The 22,847-nt window shown below is 43.7% G+C and overlaps 1 protein-coding gene across 1 annotated transcript in view; it reads right to left on the bottom strand.

The window, feature by feature from the left end:
- Positions 1 to 2,741: 2,741 nt before the first annotated feature.
- LOC147438784 (uncharacterized) overlaps positions 2,742 to 22,847 on the bottom strand; it is a 59,408-nt gene continuing 39,302 nt past the window's right edge. Inside the window, exons 4-8 of the mRNA XM_086484760.1 lie at positions 6,316 to 6,388; positions 6,088 to 6,187; positions 5,949 to 6,017; positions 4,720 to 5,847; positions 2,742 to 4,259 (exon numbers count right to left, since the gene is read on the bottom strand). Of these exons, the coding sequence (XP_086340886.1) occupies positions 3,900 to 4,259; positions 4,720 to 5,847; positions 5,949 to 6,017; positions 6,088 to 6,187; positions 6,316 to 6,388 (1,730 nt within the window). The 3' untranslated portion in view covers positions 2,742 to 3,899. The remainder of the gene's footprint in view (positions 4,260 to 4,719; positions 5,848 to 5,948; positions 6,018 to 6,087; positions 6,188 to 6,315; positions 6,389 to 22,847) is intronic.

The following is a 22,847-nucleotide window of genomic DNA, read 5'->3' on the forward strand; positions in this document are numbered from 1 at the left end:
AAGGGTTCCTCTACCAACCAATTGGAACTGTGTGGACTAGTCAGCTTTTGACATAACATTGAAGCATTGCAGAGTAAGCTTTATAGGGATGTACAAAGGTCTCTTCAAAACTTTGTATCCAATGAATTGCTCAAGCTTATAAATTTATGTCCTATTAGTATATTGTTGAGATTTTCCACACCTCCCATGTACATGTTGCTAAGGTTATATTAGTCTGCAAATCCCTTTATTCTTTCTTCTGTGATAAGCTTCTCGATAGAGGCTGGTATGTGAAAGAGGAGGATGGCATGTGCTACAAGATTTCACTTGATACTCTGGTTGTTGTCAAGTATATGATTGTTACTCAGTCAATTCAAGATTGCACTTGGCACTCTAATTGTCAAGTATATGATTGTTAGTCGGTTATCATGTCCTTTTGATACAAGTGTTCTCACATCGTCGAAAGTTGATATGTCCTATTGATTAAGAGTCGGCAGGTTTGGAAAACAACATTGTCATAGATGTTAAAGTGATGGATAAAGGCCTCAACCTTGTGACATTGATAACAATAAGGGAGCAGTGTAACATGTTCTAACTTTGACATGACATAGTGGAGGAGACTGTAGACAATGATCCCTCAAAATGGTATGTCTTGTTGGGTGAATACAAAGTAATGCAACTAAGGGAGAAATGAGTTTCTTGTAGAGATCTTTGTGGTGAGTTCAAATCGTGCCAATGTAATACATCGCCTATGACTCCCACAAAAATGGATAAATACACATTTTTATATAAATTGTGTTAAGAGTGAAATAAATCCTCTCTCTCTCTCTCTCTCTCTCTCTCTCTCTCTCTCTCTCTCTCTCTCTCTCTCTCTCTCTGTGTCTGTGTGTGTGTGTGTGTGTGTGTGTGTGTGTGTGTGTGTGTGCGTTGGCAACTTGATAGGTACAAAGAATCATTTTCATGTATAGAGTTGATATTACGGAGTGTACTTGCAAGTACAAATTCAGAGGTACACAAGTGGCTTAAATATAATTGCTACAAATATGAGATCAAAATGTCCTGTAAAGATCATGAAAATAAGGGTGGAGAGAAAGTTGTGTTGGGTGGGTTAAGCAAACCCTTATGGGGTGTGTCATCTATCAACAAAGTCTTGTGAGCATCAAAATATCCTCTAGGTAAAAATCATGAAGATGTCCTTCAAATGAGGGTGGAGAGAAAGTTGTGTCGAGTGGGTTAAGAAAACCTTTATGGGGTGTGTCATCTATCAACGAAGTGTTGTGAGCATCAAATGCCACATAGATTTGAAAAAAAGGTTTGTAAAACATGTGTACATTGGATTTTGTAGAGCGGTAACTGTGCTCAATGAAACACAATTTTTTTGGCTATACACAAAATTCAGTTCTAATTTCAAAATTTTGGCTTCGATACAAACTATGGTTGTCAGTGGCTCGAGGTTTTGGTTGCATCAAAGACCAAGTTTTGGTTGCATCAAAGACCAAATTGTGCCTCTAAACTGTGGAAGAAGAAAATGCAAAACCCTAAACCGTGGAAGAAGAAAATCCTTGGTGCACGAATGAACAATAATCCTATGATTAAAAAGTATGCAACCCAATGTACTCTTCATCTTGTATATATGGTCTCAAAACAACAGCACTCCATTGATGTCAAAAATAATCAATCTCTGCAAACATTGTGTGGAACATATGAGTAGTTAAAAGCTAGGATGACTCTTTTATTTCACTACATTGCATACTATCGGAACAACCATGTCTACTACAAACAAAGGTCCATGATGGGTTTGACTATTGTTGAGGTTGTCATCTCCAATGTCGGCACGTCCTCTCTTTTATTGAAGTTCTCCTCCTCAAAGTACGCAACCCAATGTACTCTTCATCTTGTAAATATGGTCTCAAAACAACATCACTCCATTGATGTCCAAAATAATCAATCTCTGTAAACATTGTGTGGAACATATGAGTAGTTAAAAACTAGGATGACTCTTTTATTTCACTACATTGTATATTATCGGAACAACCATGACTACTACAAACAAAGGTCCATAATGGGTTTGACTATTGTTGAGGTTGTCATCTCAAGTATCGGCACGTCCTCTCTATTATTGAAGTTCTCCTCCCCAAGCCCTTGTGTAATTTGGTTGTTTCAAGTATCTACTTCAAGGAAGAGCATGTTTTTACGAGGCATAAAATTCAAACTTTTTGCTAAAAGCAATCAAAGTTTAGTGCTATTATGAACATCGGTACATGACCTTTGCATCATGCCCCTAAAAAAAGGTCATCTGTATATAAAGAGGGTTTAAACCAAATGGTGGCATCAAGCGCCCTAAGATTACGCTTGTGGTAAAAGGTTATGTTAAAGGAATGGGCACTGATATTGATCTCCCTTGCATGAATACACCCTTTTGTTCTTAGCACCTCATATAGTTGAAATGTACATCAATTGGATGTAATGTGCGTGTTTTTGAATGGTGTCTTACATGGAGGAAGGGTGTGTAATCAAACCTAGTGCTTTTGTTTTAAAAGGCATGAAAACAAAAATATGCAAGTTGAAAAGCTTTGTATGGCTTAAAGCACGTGCTTCTGTGAGAAAATACATGCTTACTGGATTATGCATGGTCTTCTAAATTGTACGACTAAAAGCTTATCATATGAAGCATGCAAGTGACGCAATGCTAATAATTCTTCTTAATTTGGATGAGACACTTCTCATTGCTGTAGATAGGACACATTGGAGAGTTCAAGTTTGACTTGTAAGCACCTTTAGAAATGCCACATTAAGGCTTCTTGCATCACTATTTGGGCTCTCCATTTAAGCTATGCAAGGAGGATATTGCTTTGTGTCGGTCAAAGTACATTTAGACATTGTTGCGTAGATTTGCCCTTGAGGGCTGCACAAACCTACTGCTTTTCCAAGGAGTCAGACAGTTGCATCGTCGCGATGCTAGAGATTACTTTATTTCAGTGTCTATCAACAAGGAGTTGATATGTCTATTTGTGTATACGTAGTGCAAATTGCAATGTCACATGTGAGTCAAGGTCTAAGCAATGGCAAACTCTTTGTTAAGTGGATCTTTCACCACTTAAAAGACTGTAAATCCAGCATTGTTTAGCACTGTGCAAAGCCCACAGCATCGCCCTTCTTCTTTTGTTACCAGAAGCCAAGCAAGCAAACCTGTGCCTAAACTCTGCCTCACATCTCAGACCAAAACACCTTGAAGCTTTGCATGAGAATACACAAGATAGTAGGAGAGGTGGGGTACTTAGAGAGAGTAACACCAACCCCCATGGCAGTCGATGGGGCTACGGGTACAGATCATCTCCCTTGCAAGCTTACAATGACAAGTAGCAGAAATAAAGGAGAGAGAATGTTTGTTCTTTCTTTATTGATTTACGTTTCTTCATGTATTTGCTAAAAAATAATGAAGCCACGACCGCCCAAAATGCATCCATCCAAATCCTCCATACCTTCTATTGCATATACTAAGTTCCTTGATGTTGTCCACAAGGTCTGACGTCCAAGATTTCACAAGTAATGAGATGATACTTGCTGCTTACAGCAAAGCCCACCAACCACCTCCTGAAAGCAAGTCATTACCACAAGCCCAAGTATATTCCAGCCACTAATCACCTCTTGGGTGAGGGTAAAGCACCACAGCTCATACTGATATCCTCCAGCTCAATACCAAAGCTCCGCATCATCTACCACCACAACCATGGATTACGAGGGGTAATAATCGTCAGGTGAGAGCACCACTCAACCCTGATGCAGGCAGATCTCAAGTCTCTCCTCAATAAGACGTACACATTCAAAGGGCTGCTTAATCCCAACCACAAACCCTTCGGATGCAAGCCGAAGCAGAGCCCCACACTTACCCCTAATGCAGGCAGATGTCAACTCTCTCCTCAATCATACATACACATTCCCTGCTTAATTCCAAACACAAGCCCTACTGATGCAAGCCGAAGCCGAGCACTCCTCCATTGGCTGAAAACACAGCCATAAGGATTGAGGCTTGTACTGGTGCTGTGTTTGTTGCCTTTGCAGCCTGGAAGCAAGAGGAGTGGCAATGTTTTCAGCGTCGGAAGCCTCTGAAACCTTCCATAATTTATGTAATTGCCCTGCAAGGGATGAAGAAAGCAGGTAAGCAGATCCTTTGGCTGAGAAAACTTAGCACCAAGGTGTTGACAATGCAGCTCACTCCTTTGCTCCATCAACTGGGGAAAACCTGCATGCCAACCACTTAATCCCCATAATGATATACCCTGGCAAGGGCAGCCACAAGACAAACCCATGACATATAAAAGGAGAGCACCTATAAACTGGATAAACTTAAGCGTGTCCCCCCACCCCACCCCCCCTTATCCAAAAAAAAACCCACAAAAAGGGGGTCGAAGGATGCAGACCTCCTGGGTGGCCAACCCAACCAACAATGCAGGTCCTCTAGGCGTGCACGACCACCCACCCATACATATCCACATCCACAAGATGCGCTACTGTTCACACATCGATCAGCAAAGTGAACTTTTATCCTGGAGTAAATTGCCTTTGAAAGGACTAGCTGTATGTGTACCCCATCATCAAGCATGTTTCACCACATCATACAAAGCATTTAATTGGAGCATATGTACATTACAAAACTTTTGAACAACAGTTTCCAGCTAAATGGTTATATACATGATCCACATCTCAATCATAGCAGCATCCGGAATCTGCTCCACTTACATCAAGATTCATGTACTGTGAAATGTCTTCCTCGTCTTCAACTACGCTTTCACTGTTTCCGGATGCTGCTTCTCCTGCCTCCAAGTCCTGAGACAAGAACTCAGTAATTCTCGGTTTCCATGATGCTTGTACATCGCCAATTATGTCTTCACTGGCAGCATGGTTTAGCTCAACAAGCGCATCTGGGAGTCCCTTACTGCACATCTGCAAAGTATTACACTCTGTCTTTCCAGAGCCTTTTGGGAGACAAGAATCATGGGAGTCCCTCCCTGGCTGCACCGTATTTTGTTCCTCATTTCCTTTCCTTTTTCTTGGAGATACACCTGGTACATCATCACAAGAAATAACATCCTTATTTGTTATAGACTCATTCATTATATTGCTAATTACTTCTTGTGTGACGGTTATCAGGTTTTTTGAATCCGACGCTTGATAAGACTCTTCTCCGCATGGAGAATGGTCCGAAGTAGACGCTTCTTCCCCAACTTCCAATTTCAACTGTACCTTTGGATCCATCACATCCACAAGTGGGTCGCTCCCATTTGGACCCAAAGCTGCTTCTATCCATTCAAAGTGTTTCATAGAAGTGAGTGCACAGTCCTTCAAGAAGGCATTGTTCACAATGAATCTGCAACATTGCAAAAGTTGGCTGTTTTCTGCTTCAATGTCTTTAATTAAAAGTTGGGAAAGAAGTGATGGCCGCTGCCACCGTGCAAACGGAGGGTGCGAATCCTGGTGCAGTTTTCTGCGATCCTGCCACGATGAGAACTTATTACGATGACCCTTCTTGAAATGACCATTCCTGTGATATTGATTATCGTCATCATTTTTCTTTTCATGAGGTGAGCCCTCCCTATTTTGCATGCCAATAGAAGAGACATCTCCAGCTTCCTTTATCCCACTCTTCCCATTTGAACCATCTACAATTGAATTTCCCTCTTGAGTGATGGCTGGCCTAGCATTATCGTCTAGTCTAATTGAATTTTTCTCTTGAGCGGTGGTTGACCTAGCATTATCATCTTGTCTGCTTTTTTTGGATTGCCTGTTCTGTGTACGGAAATAATGGGAAGGAATCTCTGGAACTTGATAACCGAGCTGCTTCTGCTTAGCTATGACATCCAACATTCGCTGCCATAGAAACAAGTCCTATGAGAAAAAGAGCCAACAAAAAAACTAAACCTTCAACAAGCCCTCCATTTCTTGAATGCATCCCTTTGCAAGCACATTACCTGACGTCGCTGCTGTGCCTCTTCATCAAATAATTCTCCTTCAGATTCCCGCTCTCTCTTTTTCTCAGCCTGTAAAATCCCTGGATGAGCCACTGCCGTTTACGAAGCCCAGCTTTTAATTCTAAAGAAACACGCAAACCTTTCGCAAGATATTCCCAGAAGTTGGATAGCTCCTTTTTCGCTCTTCTCGCCAGCGTTTTATGTCTTCTTTGTCTTCCATGGACCGGAGTGCCAAAGCTCTGTACATGTAATTGCATGAGTATCAATTTTTCAGCTTCCTATCTTCTTTCACGCATCAACACACATTGCTCATGTATGAACCCACTAACACACAGACTTTTTGGTTTCAAGGCTGGCCTGGACTTACTTGCGTCCACGATACGTTGACTGAAATTCAACCTTCCCATGTTCAACAACCTTATGCTCCTTGACAATTTTTCCTTCAGTATTGGAACAAAAACGCTTAAGGTTAGCAGCCCAACAAAAATAAGAGGCAGTTAAGTAGATAAACCCTTAACCCTTCAAAAGAACTGATAAGTCAGCTAAAGTACTCCTTAAAAAAGAGAAGGATTCTAAATAGCCTATAGGTGGTACCACTCATCAAAGATAGGAATATCTTAGCAACCCCCTTTCTGGCCGAGTATAGCACCCATATTTTATATATAGCAGACCATAGTAACCAGGCACAATAGAAATGGGAGAAACACTACGGTCTGGAACAAAGTTTTAGAGTTTCCATTGGAGACCAAAAAAAAATAGTAAAAACATAAAAACTCTTTATGCATTGCATGTAGTTGTGAGCACGATGACCTTCCATATAATCCATAACTTAATGCAGTAAATCGTGTTTAAACTGTACCCTGTGGATGGAGGTCAAACTAAAGTACAATGGGTGGAAGCATATCAAGGGTGCCTCATCTGAAGCTCAAAGATGTAATCAAGAAGACTTGATCTATTGGCAAGCTCTCAACTAGAGTGTGCGACCCTGGAAGCGGTAGCCCTGCAGTCGTTCCCCCCACGTCACAAACCCATTGCCAACTCTGATAAGCAAACACATACAGCCCACCAAACGAGTTGTGCATATGGACATATTCAAAATCAATGGCATAGGGACTCCTCTTGTTATGTAGTACATTGTTGACATGTCCGACCATGGCGAGTACATGAAGCCCAAGTGTCAACAAGAGGTCCTGGATGTGCAAGCATCCACATGAAGTAACATATCAGGCGGCTGACCCTAAGGCTCCAGATGCATACCAAAACTATAACTAAAAAGCAAGAGAGATTCGTTGCCGAGACCAATGGCCTAATTGGCATGGACAGTGTAGAGGGTGTTGCTCCCTTATAAGGATCCGCCACCAAATGCAAGCCGTGTACTCAAAGGAGAGTCGCTCCCCATCACTTTGCTCAAGCACTCACCAGAATCGCAGACCAACTCTGACGAGGGGACCCAATCCCAAATCCATAAATCTGCCTCTTCTGTGGGGACACCAGATCAACACAAGAGTGCTTGTCAAGGGAACCCACCTGATGTCGCTTGTCATGGGATTCTTGTTCTTTTGTTCTTTGCGTTTCTCACATTGGTCATCATGGACATCATCGACGGCTCGTCTCTCAGGGACCAGGGTGTGGTACCACTTGATCAGTGTTTGGATGTTCACTGGTAGCCTATTCGGCCAAAGCAAGCCCACCACCCCTCATGAGAAGGCAAGGTAGTCTCCTCCAATCATGGCATGCCAATCAACAGGATAGCAACATCGATCTCTATCATATGTGTAGCAACCCCATGTCAGATCCCATACAAACTGCCAATGATATTTTAAGCTAATAATGTGGCCTCAAACCAGCTGTGTAGAGATGTTGTCGGACCACTATCCCAACCAGCCCAATCAATGTGAGTCCACTCGCCAAGCTGCCAACCCTCCAAGCTCTCTCTCTCTCTCTCTCTCTCTCTCTCTCTCTCTCTCTCTCTCTCTCTCTCTCTCTCTCTCTCTCTACTGAGGAGAACTACTACACAGCATCGACGAAGGCTGCATCAGAGGATTCAGATCACTTTGGCCCCACATGCACGACGCCTGGTCAGACTACAGACCATGGAGGAGATTGATGAGATCCACCAGCGATCGATGATGGATCTCCTATGATTTAGCTCTTTGAGGATTGTACACCCTGCTCATATTGTATCAGCCTTTGTGTTGCTAAATTGGCTTTATCTTCCAGAAAAATAATTCTAAATGAATTATTGGATTTATAAGTGAGAGGGTTTTCTCGCTTGGAACACCAAGGAAAAATAATTCTAAATGAATTATTGGAATTTTAAGTGAGAGGGCTTTTCTCACTGGAGACATCCGAGTACAGAGTATTCCTAGTGCGTCATTTAAAGTAATGACGGGAACACTGAGAACGGGAATATCTGTAAGGCCACCAAGAACGGGTACTTCTGATGCGTCACATCGGATGGGTGACAGGGAGCATCGGAAAGAAGTATCCGACCATCCGGGAACGGACATCTCTGATGCGTCATAGGATGGGTGACATAGAGCATCGTGAAGGAGATTGTACCGTAAGTTCGGTAGGAAAGGACTAGGTGATGGGTATTCCTGATGCGTCACAAGGTGGGTGACGGGTGCATCGAAAAGGGAATATCCATAGTCGGGAGGAAATTCCGAACTATGTTAGAATTGTGCACAAGGAAAAAGCAAGCACTTGAATGAAGATGGGCTCAGAGGAAACTTTGAGGAAAAATAGATGCTTTTTGAGAAAGCGGGATTGCCTTTCGGGAAAGCAGATGCTTTCTCGCGAGGAAGTCTATGTCTGCATTGCAACTATGCATGTGATTGCATCCAGGGACGCCTGGGAAGTGCTATGAAAGCATTGTTTTTAACTTATCAGGTTTTATTGAGTTTTTGGACAGATTCAGACCATTTTTTAAAGGTGACCGATCGCCCACTTAATAAGTGGGCAGCCATCTGATAAATAAGGCAACAGATCAACCAACCTTTTCTCTCTCTCTTTTTCTGGCAAAAAGCGGAAAAAAAAATTAAAAAAACAAAAAAAAAACAGCCGCGATCTCTACGCGAGCAACTATTCATGCCTGTGGCTAGGAGCTATAAAAGCATCACATGCCCTTACTCAGAGAGGAGGACCAATCTTTGCAAGGAGGAGATGCTGCTACAAATTTCAGCCGTAAAGAAGACGTTGCAGGTGATGCCCATGGCTGCCCCAACTGTACCAGATGTCGCCAAGACCCAGTACGCGAGTTCCCTCGCGAAGAAGTGCCTACGGAGCGTGTTTCCATCGCGACAAGCTGCTGTTTTTCTCTGATTTCAGCCCCTAAACGTCGTAGACGGGGCTGATTTATGAGAAGGAACCGCAGAACACACCTCTTTTGTGTGTAGGATTGGAAGAGAGGATTTTCTATGGAGAGATCTCTTCCGGGGAATTGCTTTTCGAGAATGGAGTTGCGTTTCGAGCGTCGAGACTTTGAAGGTAACGATTTTCATGTTATGAACTCTGAGTATTTGTTTGCACGTGTACTTCCTCTTAGTGAGGGAGTAGGAGCAGAGGAAGGTACGAGCCTCTGCAGGAGAAAAGCGCTCTGAGGAACTAGAGCCAGATCAGCCCAGGGGTTTCGTACCCGAGTTTGGGAAGTAGATCCACGGATCGGAGAGAGGTAGTCTCTCAAGTTGCGATCCGGAAGTTGGGATTCCCAAGTAAGGACTTCGTGTCCGGGAAAGCAGAGTTGTTCTGCAGGAAGAGGACTCTGGAAATAGAGTTCTAAAAGAGAGTTGCAGGGATGTCATGCCCTTAGTCTGGAAGGTGAGATCTAGAGGCGAGAACCTTGATTCTCGAGGAATTGAAATAAGGAACGGAAGTTCCTTGGAATAGGGTTTTGCCCTAGGAATCGGAAGCTGAGGCTTCCGGGAACCATCAAGTCTTCTTCTAGAACGAACGTGGTAATACGTTCGGTTCAAGTGCTTGTATAGAGTTCTCCTCAGTAATAAAGATACTATTACGGGGGGGGACCAACCCATCTTCTTGTCCCTAGTACTGTGTCAATCTTCTCACTGTATCTCTCTCTCTATCTATTTCTCTCTATATCCTCTGGCTTCAATATTAAGTGATTAATTTTATTTATCCGAGTATATTTTATATTGCTATGCGCTCCCGTTTGTGACACTTTGTATCAGCTCTCACCCATTATATTCCTTCACGCACACCCACATTGTGTTGTATTAGCCCCTAGTCACTACTCTCACCCCCCTACTCATATCCTACACAGTTCTAGCTAGCTCCTAGTTCACATCTAGCGGTTACGATTTTAGTTTTTTGCTTTCCTTCATTTTATTTTTGTACCCAGACATTCTATTAGATTCACCAAGATTGTATCAATTTGGTCTTAGGTCATTTTGGCCTTTTGAAGATGTTTAATATAACATTTCATTTCATTTCTCTCTCTCTCTCTCTCTCTCTCTCTCTCTCTCTCTCTCTCTCTCTCTCTCTCTCTCTCTCTCTCTCTCTATCTATCTATCTATCTATCTATCTATCTATATATATATATATATATATATATATATATATATATAGATAGATGATGATAAATGGGAGTTTTTCAGAGATGGCGATACTATTATCTTGGGGGATTTCAATGCTAGGACTGCCCATCACCAGACAGTATTCTATGATACCTCAAAGGAGTTGATGCGCGAGCTTGATATTATAGAAATGGACCTGTCTAGATTATTACAGGATGAGGAGCACACTGAGTATGGCAGATACCTGATTGATCTGGGGACTGCCCATGGATTGGCCATTTTGAATGGCCTACAGAGATTCCTTGCCAGCTGGTGGTTTTACATGCTTTCCACATCGACACGGCGCTAGTATAGTGGATTATGTTATGGCTCCGCCACGACACATTCCTTCCTTTCAGGATTTCGTGGTGGGAACTAGGCCGGTTGGGGTAGCAGTTGATCATGCTATCTTGTCTTTCACTATCATTCCAGTTCAACACAGCTCCATTGGGAGAGGCCTCCACACATACTTGGTATACCTTCACGAGGGAGACGGATCACGTGTACAGTGATAAGATATACAGCCAGTGTAAGGTGCAGCGGAATGAATGTTGTACTTCTCAAGATGAGTGATCCATATTTGCTCAAGGTTCCTTTTAGTTCTTATGGAAGGGAGAGCCTTCCGTTCTTAATGGAGAGTGCTATGATCACGAACAAAGTGAGTGGACACTGTACGTGCAAGTGTATGAGACTGAGAGATAGAGAGAAGAGAGATACAACACCAGAGACGTAAAACCCTCCTCCGAAGGCCCCACTCTCGTCGGCGAGAGTGGTCTACTTATGATTGCACAAATGGGTACAATGATGATGCATAAAAGCTCATGCACATCTAGGCTATGTCGATGACGACAACCGGGATGGCGATGGCGACAATGGGGGCTGAATTGGGGGTGGATCTAATTGCTGTCCAAAGACACTATCTGCTGAAAATCTGCTGAACCTTGGGGCTGTTTTGGGCGGCTGAAAACGCAGGTTTGGCTGCGTTTTTCTGGAGGCTGGAATGACTTAACAAACACTGGAGTCTGCAGGGTGTTAGGGCTGAAACAACGCAGGTCTACCTCCTGTGAAAACGCTGGTTTTACCTGCTGTCCCTAGGGCTGAAAACGCTATCAAAATTGCCGCCTTCTGATGGTGATGAAGTTGCTAGTTGCAGGGGAACACTGCGGACGGGATCGGGCTGAAAACGCCAAGGCAAGAGATGGCTGGCGATGCTACAAACGCTAGGGGCTGAAGTGTTGGCGATGAGGCTGGGATCAAAAACGCCAGGCTGCTGAAGATGGGAAACGCTAGGCGATGGGTGCTTGACGGGTTCTTGCTGAGAGAGGGGAGTACCAGCTGCCAAAGGCCTGTTGTGCTCCTTGCTCATCTGCCAAAGAGTGCTAGCTTTGGTTTGCTTATATATTTTCTTACCCACATTACCCTACCTACGTTTGTTGGGAAGTCACTTAAATTAATAAGTGAAAAATATCAAAAATAGGGAAAATAGGCTAAATGCACTGGAAAAATCCCCTAACTGATTCTAATGAATCCTGATGGGAATACTCATGATTATGTTGTGTGCAACCAGAGGATATGCATCTATGCTAAGTGATTGGGCATGCACGGTCTACAAATAGACTCACAAAAGTACCAGATCACTTCTAATCTAGACTGACTGGACTGGACTGACCCTTGTCGTGTTGTAGCTTGTCCGCGGACACATAGGGTTGGATGTGTCACGTGACATCTCCTCCTTTTCAGAGTGAGGTACCGGTACCGAACTCTATGGCGTCGAGGGAGATCGCCAACAACATCCGGAATCCTGGAAGAGACTCTTCGCCGGCCCACTCTGTTGTGTGGGTCGTGCGGTACTTGAACTTCATAAAGGTCTGCAACGCTTGCTTCTTTGGGCCGCGCCAAAAGCAACACAAAGTCTTCTGTGGCTCCTTCGATGCTTCAACTCTTCGTCTAGAGTCGTGCTTCTTTCTTCTTCAAGAATCTCCATGGCTGAAAATTCCTGAAACCATTTCCAACACAAAACCATGAACATACTCATTCCATGTAAAGTGAGTGGAAAAAATCTTGTCTTCTCTAAAGACTGTGCATGTAATGTAAATGAACCAATAGACGGAATGCCAAACCGTTCACCACATACACGCAAACAATGAGATCGAATCTTTCTCTTATGATCTAGAGCAATCAACTGTGGTAATTCACAACGGAATTGCCCATGCTTGGTGCTCATACTTTCATGTGCTCGTTCTACAAATGTGTCATGCCAAGGAAGAGACATGGAATGTGACTTCCTTACATACATACTTTTCAGCTTTTCATGAGAAATCCGCATACATTCGTGCTCATCCATGAGAGAAACGTGCTCAACATACAATATGTCATGCCTAGGAAAAGGAATCGCATAAAGATGCTGACTAAAATACAGGAAACGATCACGAATGAAACCCTCGAACAATGCGTGCGTATCAATGATGCGAACACATAATACTTCCTGTGGGAAAGTCTTTGGACCTAGGCTTGAGAGCCAAGATCGCTTCTTCTTGGATGATCGAATCGTCCTATGGGGGTTCATTGGACCTCGACTCGAAAGCCAAGATCGGTTCTTCGTGATTGATCGAATCTACAACGAGGTTAGCTTCGGTAGAAAAAGCATCCACTAACACATCATCCTTGTAAACAACCACATCATCTTCATGCAACTCATCATGCTTGTGAGAAATCACATCTTGATCATGCAAATCATCATGCTTGTCAGTGTCATCCAAATCATCATGCAAATCATTGTCATTCAATTCATCATGCTTCTCATAATCATGCAAATCCTGTGTGTCATGCTTTGGAGAAAAAGAGACTGAGAGAGTCTCCTTCTCATGAATCCGTTCAATCTTGTCTTGCATATTACAATGAGAGATAGAGAATGAACAATGTCCTCTCCATGAATGACAATGCAAGAATCACTTTTGGCATTGAGAGTGAAAAAGTGAGCCTCCCAATCAATGAGAGGGTTAGCATCACGAAACCATCGAATGTCCAAAATCATATCACATCTTGAGAGAGGAGAGACAACAAATCTTCTAGTGAAGGCAGCTTTTTGAATTGCAAACAACACATCAAGGCACTCCTCCGTGATGAGAGCGTCCATTGTAACCGGCTTGTTAACTTCAAAAAGGGCGGTAGACTTTAGACTTAAACCTTATTTGCTTTCACCCATTTAATTTGTCACCCACTTTACCTGTACTTTCAAGACACAACAAAGGGGAAAGGGATACAGGCTGCTAGATTGCACCTGTATGAGAAGACCGACACCAGATTGGCCCCTAACTTAGGCGCCCCTTTCGGTATTTCTTTATTGTTTAAAAGAGGGAATAAACATTGTGGTTCCCTACAAGCTGCCCCGCACAAGCTTGCCTGAATTTCAACTGTTCCGATCCGATTTCGACAACATAACCGTACTAGGACCCTTCACAGTCAGTATTCCCACGCATTGAATGACTTTCCCGATGCATACGGGCACTTTGCAAAACCTGGCGAGAATCTGCAGCACGCTGAATTCTCTGTTTTCAGCCCCGAAAATGCGCCAGATCACCTGTACAGCGGTCCCCTCGCGTCCCCGAACCTCAGGCGGTATTAGGGACCGTTTAGGGCCAAAACCCTAAACCTGCAAAAATACACAGCAGGCTGTAATTTACTGTTTCGGGCTCCATTTCGCGTGCCGGTCGCATCCGTAGCAAGTCCTCGAGCTCCCGCACCTGTAGGACTACTTGCCCTTTGAATCGGACAAGATTTCTCGCGTGAAACCTCTCCGAATTCTCCTGTACCTGCGGGGGATTAGCCGCTAGCTAATCCAGTACCTGTGCAAGAGGCTCTTGCCTCGGTAATCTCGCATGAACCCACACAACTGTACATTGGTCAATTGAAAAGCCCACTAGAGGGGCATAACATACTGCCATACAGGAGAGAGAGGGCAGTGCGTAGCGTGCAGGGCATCACTCCTGGCACCGCACTGTACGTAGGAGGGAAAGGAAACATTTTCAGGTCCCAAAATAGCAGTTCCCTAAATTTCAGGAGATGCTGCATTGTATCTTTCTAGGTCATCTGACCCCCTTTGTACACTGCAGCCACACCCAGAACTGAAATGTAGCCTCTCTAGCAAAGGATTCCAGTTTGGCTAGTCAATGACCCCACTTTGGCTAACCATAGTCCTTGTCCAACCTTAGTGCTCTCTTGCTCTCAGGCCTAGACTCTCTGGACAGTTCCACACTAGCTATGCAATGCAGGGCAGTTAGATTTCCCGAGGGGTGTTTCCAAAAAGTGAAAGTAAATAAATAATAAGAAAGAAATCAACAAAAAGGATAGATAGTAGTCACACGCTGGTGACATACCCCCCTCTTGAAATCTCAAACGTCCTCGTTTCCATCTATGTCGTACATGCTCACAGTCAACATTGATGTATTCCACACCTGTCGACACATGTACGACACATACATGCTCATTGTCAACCCTGGTGTACTCAACACCTCGTCGACACATGATTGCCTACGTGTGAACCATGTCCCAACGACATAGTGGTAGCTTCGCACTCTACCATTGCTTTGAGTCACTAACTTTCCAATGACAAAATGGTAGCCACACATTTTGCCACTGTCTTATAGTACACGTTGGGCCCAGTAACACTTTCAAGCATACCCAAACCGACAGTTTAAGAATGCAGTTACACATGTACCCTTGAATAGAAGCAATTACTGTATCCTTGACAAACTGACAAGAAATACTCACTTCTATAGCACTAACCAAACTTTTGGACATTCCATAAGAGCAATTGCCAAACTGACAATCTGTACAACTCTAACATTCATGTAACATGTACTTGATTTGAGCTCACTTTAAATACCATGTACATCATTTGTTTCACAAGCCATTGTCACACTGACAATCCATGTAGCTTTGAAACTCAAGGGGTCAAGGTAGGTTGCAAATCGAAGGCTTCAAGGTAAAGTGATAACACAGTTGGTGACTCTGCAAGTTCACCTTCTTCCATCCACTTAGCATCCATTGGTGGATAGTTTCTGAACTTTACCAAGTAACGCCTAGCAACCTTGCCTTTCACTTTTCTTTCTTTATGTGCCAAAATCTGTTCCGGGACCAAGATCTCGTCAAGTTCCTCGAATTCCGGCTGATCTTCAGCTTGCATATCCTCTGGCACATCACCCACATAGGGTCTGAGAAGACTCACATGAAACGCATTGTGAATCTTCCAACTCTCAGGCAATTTCAGCCTATATGCAACATCACTGATTATGTCGCATACTTGAAAAGGCCCATAATAACGCATGCTAAGCTTTGGAAACACTCTTTTCTTGCCCTTCATCTTTTCCTTTAAGAGATTAAAAGCTGAAATCTCTTTCTGTGTCCATCTAAAGATGACTGCCTTCTTTTGAAGAGCATGTAAAGGTGAAGCAATCTCAGCAAAATTTCGGATAAACCTTCTGTAATAGGAGCACAGTCCCAAGAAACTTCGGACATCGTGCACTGTCTTCAAATCTGGCCATGACATGATCGCTTCAACTTTTGCAGGATCCATTCTGACACCATCCTTTGAGACAATGTGTCCCAGAAAGTGAATCTCTTCCAGAAAAAACTCACTTTTCTTTGCATTGATGAGCAACCTATGACTGCGTAGCTCTTTGAACACACTGCACCAATGCTACTACCACAGGCGTCACACTGGACAACAAATGACTTCCTAAGATCTGGCAACACAATGACTGGATCTGAAGTCATCTTTTCCTTTAAGAGATTAAAAGCTAAAATCTCTTTCTGTGTCCATCTAAAGGTGACTGCCTTCTTTTGAAGAGCATGTAAAGGTGAAGCAATCTCAGCGAAATTTCGGATAAACCGTCTGTAATAGGAGCATAGTCCCAAAAAGCTTCGGACATCATGCACCGTCTTCAAATTTGGCCATGACTTGATCGCTTCAACTTTTGCAGGATCCATTCTGACACCATCCTTTGAGACAATGTGTCCCAGAAAATGAATCTCTATTCACTTTTCTTTGCATAGATGAGCAACCTATGACTGCGTAGCTCTTTGAACACAATGGCCAAGTGATGCCTATGCTCCTCTTCATTCTTTGAGTAGACTATCATGTCATCAAAGAATGTACCAACAAACTGCTGGTGTGGACGTTGAACGTAGCAGGAGCATTTGTGAGACCAAAGGGCATCACTAAAAATTCGTAAAGGCCAAACGTTGTTCTAAAAGCAGTCTTGTGCACATCCTTTGATCTAATGCGGATCTGATGGTACCCACTCTTTAGATCTATCCTGCTAAACATAGCTGCTCCTTCTAATTTGTCCATAATATCATCAATTCTAGGTATAGATAACCTATTCTTGATGGTATTCTTGTTCAGTGCACGGTAGTCGATGCACATACGCCATGAGCCATCCTTTTTCTGCACCAACAACACTGGAGAACAGAATGGAGATGAACTGGGCTGAATCAGCCCCTTTTCTAACAACTCCTGTACTTGGCCCATTATCTCTTTCTGCTGAGCCGCACTAACCCTGTACGGAGGCTTATTTGGTGGGCTACTGCCTGGCACCAAATCTATCGCATGGTCCTCGGGTCTCTCTGACGGTAATTGAGACGGTAATGAATCGGAAAAACAGTCACTGTATTGTTGTAAAAACATTGACCTTTCTTTATCTAGCACAGATAAATTTGATTCATCACAATCTGACACTTCACGTGCAAAAACCAAGTACGCAGAAAGATGCTTTTTCATTACAGAAGTAATAGCAGAAGCTGATACAGTAGGAATAGACTCCCCTTTAAGCTTTACATCCAGAATATGAGTCTTTCCGCTGCTCTGTACAGTGATCTTTTTGTTGTAGGCATCCATGATTCCCTGTACACGAAATAACCAAGGAATACCTAACAACACATCACATCCGTCCAGTGGCATGATGTAAAATTCTTCAGCATCTACATAGGATTGGATATGTAGACGCAACTTTCCAATGATGGGTGTCACAGCCTCTGTATGGCCAGGACATGCCAAACCTGCCTCTGCTGTATACCCCATCTCTTCAGGTCTGATTCCCAACTTTGAAGCCAATTCTGGGGAAATGAAGTTGGCTTTGGCACCTGGATCAAAGAAGATGAGCACTGTTTGATCCCTGACCTTTCCCCATGCTCTGCAAAGCTCACTTGCATCTGAATTTGGCTTGTCGCCCACCATATCTGGCACTAGACCAGCCATGGGCTTCTTTCCTTTCTTGTCTTCCTTGTCATCAGAATCAGCTGGCCTTTTCTTTGTAGGACAGTTGTAAGCAATGTGGCGAGGCTGCTCACATATAAAGCATTTGTTCTCTGTCCTCAGGACCTTCTTTTGCTCTTCTGACTTGCTAGGAAAACGTCTTTTCCATTTCTTTGCTGGTCCTTTTTCTGATTCAGCCGTAGCTTTGTCTTTCCCTGCGTTGGCCGACTCCTGAGTCCCTTTAGGAGCCTCATTGGGAACGTGCTTCTTGGTTGAATTTTTCTTGCCTGATCCTGCCTTGACGCCAGTGTTAAATTCACAATCTTCTCCCTTGAGCAAACCATTGCCAGTGTTTGCTACCTCGATGAGCTGCGTCAAAGTAGTGACTTTGGTCTTCGTGCAGTACTTTTTCAATCCTTTGGGTAGGCCACAACAGTATTTTTCAATCTGTTCTGTCAATGGCACAAACCTATAGGAAGTTACTGGAAGTAGAGCTTTCCAAAACTTCCGATTGTAGTCATCGAGATTCTTGCAAGTGGCAACATTAAGCTGGTGCCATTCTGTCATGACATCTGCTTCAAAGTCATCAGATAACCATGCCGCTGCAAAAATCTGCTTGAAGTAAATCCATGTGGACGGAGCTTGCCCTTACAGCAATAAAGTTGTCCATCATTTTCCCGCATTCCCTATCAAGAAAGTGGCTCTCTTGCGGACCTTTGAAGCCTCTGTAAAGTTTCCCCCTACATAGGCCTTGTCAAACTGCTGGAGGAATGAGAGAGCCCCGAAAATGCGCCAGATCACCTGTACAGCGGTCCCCTCGCGTCCCCGAACCTCCTGGGGGTATTAGGGACCGTTTAGGGCCAAAACCCTAAACCTGCAAAAATACACAGCAGGCTGTAATTTACTGTTTCGGGCTCCGTTTCGCGTGGCGGTCGCATCCGTAGCAAGTCCTCGAGCTCTAGCACCTGTAGGCCTACTTGCCCTTTGAATCGGACAAGATTTCTGGCGTGAAACCTCTCCGAATTCACCTGTACCTGCGGGGGATTAGCCGCTAGCTAATCCAATACCTGTGCAAGAGGCTCTTGCCTCGGCAATCGCGCATGAACCCACACAACTGTACATTGGTCAATTGAAAAGCCCACTAGAGGGGCATAACATACTGCCATACAGGAGAGAGAGGGCAGTGCGTAGCGTGCAAGGCATCACTCCTGGCACCGCACTGTACATAGGAGGGAAAGGAAGCACTCCATAGCTCTTAACCTGTGACAAAATCTTGCAAAATGAGCCTCCCAGCTATAAATTCAGCGCCACTTCTTGTTGCATGAGGAAAGTGCACAGAAATGTGCCACTTGGCGCATTTACAAGCATTTTCCCGTTTCGGGGTTACTGCCTAAAAATATCCCGACCGGTTGTCCGGTTGACTTCACTGCAGAGTAATAAAATGTTCCCCTTGTCATTCCGGAGGTAATGACACGAACACATTTTCAGGTCCCAAAATAGCAGTTCCCTAAATTTTAGGAGATGCTGACATTGTATCTTTCTAGGTCATCTGACCCCCTTTGTACACTACAGCCACACCCAGAACTGAAATGTAGCCTCTATAGCAAAGGATTCCAGTTTGGCTAGTCAATGACCCCACTTTGGCTAACCATAGTCCTTGTCCAACCTTAGTGCTCTCTTGCCCTCAGGCCTGGACTCCCTCTGGACAGTTCCACACTAGCTATGCAATGCACGACAGTTAGATTTCCCGAGGGGTGTTTCCAAAAAGTAAAAGTAAATAAATAATAAGAAAGAAATCAACAAAAAGGATAGATAGTAGTCACACGCTGGTGACATCCATATCGGGAACAAAGCCAGAGACCTCGATAGGAGATCTCTGACTAACTTCTAGGCAGGCTCTCTCAACAAGAGAGGGGCTGATCACATCATGCATACTACCTGGGTCAAACAATATGACAAAACGCTGCCCCATCATATGACCATAACATTTAATGAGAGAATCATCAATGGGAGGATGATGAGAAACTTGGGGCACACTCGTGTTATCATTAATTGCATGGACACAAGAAGTGGGTTCTGTGGATTCTTTAGATTCATTTGATTCAAGCTTAGGACATGTTCTTTTTATGTGACCCTTAATGTGACAATGAAAACAACGACCTTCCTTAGAGTAAGTGCTTTGCTCTTCCGATGTGACGTATCCTCCTACAATTCCTTGTGAAGCTTTTTCATCTGGGGTTAGCTTAGGTTTTGCAGGTCCTTTAGCTTTACCCTTAGATTCATTGTTAGAGTTCTTTTCCGAGGAATTAGAGGAAGAAGGGCTAGAAGAGTTAACATTCTTAGCATTATGCGTGTTCTGAGAATTCTGAGAGGTCCCTTGAGAAGTCTTGTTCTCCTTAGGCTTTCCCTTATTGTGCTTCATCTCTTGGGAGAGAGCAATCGCTACCGCCTTGTTGAGATCCGCAGGGTCAAAGACTTCTACATCAAACTTGATGTATTCGTCTAACCCAGAGAGGAAAACCTCCTTGCGCTCATCATTCGATTTGCGTAATTGAGTGCCGAGCTGCAAAACACGGTTAGAAAAGGACATAACTGGCATACCGTGTTGCTTGAGATTGCGCCAATCTTCCTTCAAGCGTGCAAGGTACTGAGGAGGTATAAACCGCGCCTTGAGCTTGTCTTGGAAATCAGCCCAACTGAAGGACAGGGGCATGAAGGACATAACTGGCATACCATGTTGCTTGAGATTGCGCCAATCTTCTGAGGAAGTATAAACCGCGCCTTGAGCTTGTCTTGGAAATCAGCCCAACTGAAGGACAGGGGCGTGAATTGGTCGGCTTCCTCTAGGTGCGCGACTAATTGTGTCTCTTGCCATGCGTGGTATGTAACAGACTTGGACACTCCAAGTCAAGAATCAACCGCGACAACACCAAATAACCACTTCAAAACAATTCACAGATCACAATAGATTTGCACTGGCCCGGCGGAGTTCCGTGCCTAGAGATATTGGCCCCAAAGACTGGCACCCCTTTCGGTATCTCTTTTTATATTAATCAGATCAAAGTACAAGAGAGTGGCTAGGGTTTTACTCTCAGACTCTGCGTCCAAATGCTCTGAGAAGTGAAGCCCTCACCACGTATTTAAAGGTACAAGGGATGCCCAAAAGCAGAGCCCCAAAAGCTTTTAAAAATAAAAGGATCAATTCTCTCTCTCTTAGAGAGTCTCTTTTTTTTTTTTTAAAGCAAGTTCTCTCTCTTTCTCATGGCATGGAGAAAAAGCAAGATTCGCGTCGCTCATCATTATTATAAAAAAATAACTTTTTAAAGAAAGCCTCCACGATTTTCGGAAATTAGGGTTTGCAAGAATTTTAGGGTTTCTGTTGTCCGCCACGTCATCACTTTGTGACATACCCCCCTCTTGAAAGCATTGTAATCGACCGCGATTATGCCTGCAAAACCGACAAAAGCCATAAATCGTCTTAGCAGACACTGACTGTTAGTACCTACGTACTAGGAATACACATCTAGTACATGTACAAAATCGACAGTCACATCACAGGACATGACCAGACATCACAGGACATCACAGGACATTCAACATTCATTCAGATCTTAGACCATGATTTATCGGCAATGTAGCTAGCAATCACATCTAGGTCCAGTCGGGACCTCATCGATGTCCGATTGACTAACCCCTATTGCAACCATGTCTATTCGAGATCAAGTAGACCAAAATGCTGCAGTCATTTCGTCTGTCAGTTCCTGCGCTCACAAGAAGTCAAGAACAAATCAGTATCATTATCAGGAATTCCATTTCATAAAGTCATCCAGCAGAATATTGTCAGCTCTCAGTATCCTTGAAGCTCAAAGAGACATCAGTGACTTTAGTATCAAAATCAAGGCATCTGTTGACAAAGGAGCGAAGTGACTCCCCTCTTGTGCATCCCACTGTACCAGATCTCCGACCAAGCTGAATTCTGGGTTCCGTTTGGAGTAGACTATGCTAAACCAAAACATCGAGGTAAAGTTTCACAATCCGAGGAGTATCTACTAGGTCCTCCTCCTCCATCCACTTCGCATCAAATGCAAGAAAGTTCTTGAACTTAACCAAGAACCGCCTTCGGACTTCACCTTTCTTCATATCGTTATGTGCCAAAATCTGTTCAGGAACAAGGATCTCCTCGTTTTCTTCCACTTCAGGTTGCTCATCAGGCTCCCCATCATCAGGCACATCACCCTTAACAGGTTTCAAGAGATTCACATGCAATGCATTGTGAATCCTCCAAGTATCTGGCAATTTCAATCGGAAGGAGACATCATTTATCTTGTCAGTGATCTGGAAAGGTCCGTAGTATCGCATACTACGCTTTGGAAAAAAGCCTCTCCTTTCCCTTCTTCTTTCGTAGGCGTGCCTTCTCAAAACGTAAGAGCACCCAATCATCCTCCTTCAATTTCAAGTCGCGACGATGGCGATCCGCTGCCTTTTTCTGTCGTTCTTGAGACTCATGCAAAGTCTCGCGAACCTTGGCAAAAGCCGTATCCAACTCTCGCGAATATTCATCCGCTTCCAATATCTAATCTTTCGTGCTCAGGAAGGATGGAACCTTCGCAACACTTTCAACAATCTCACATGGCGTCTTCCCCGTCGAAGAGTGTATCGTGTTATTGTAGGCAAATTCCACCAAAGGTAAGTTCTTTTCCCATTGAGTCTTCTGATCCGAGATACAAGACTTCAATAAATCTAAAACCACTGAATTGGCAATCTCAGATTGCCCGTCAGTCTGCAAGTGCAACGATGACGAGAACTGCAACCACGTGCCAATGTTCTCTCAAATTGTCTTCCAAAACAAACTCATAAATCTGGGGTCTCTGTCAGAGACAATCGTCTCAAACGTGCCATGTAATCGGAAAATCATCGTGATCATTCTGTGTAATCGGGAGATCGAAAATGAAATCCATTTCAATACTTTCCCAGGGGTGGGTGGGTATGGGTAAAGGGTGTGACAATCCATGTGCCTTATGCATATCAAACGTGACCTTCTGGCATACTGCGCACAACTCTTCCACGTCC

This window comes from Adiantum capillus-veneris, chromosome 16, assembly GCF_014529385.1.
Source record: "Adiantum capillus-veneris isolate H3 chromosome 16, ASM1452938v2, whole genome shotgun sequence".
Classification (NCBI taxonomy): domain Eukaryota; kingdom Viridiplantae; phylum Streptophyta; class Polypodiopsida; order Polypodiales; family Pteridaceae; genus Adiantum; species Adiantum capillus-veneris.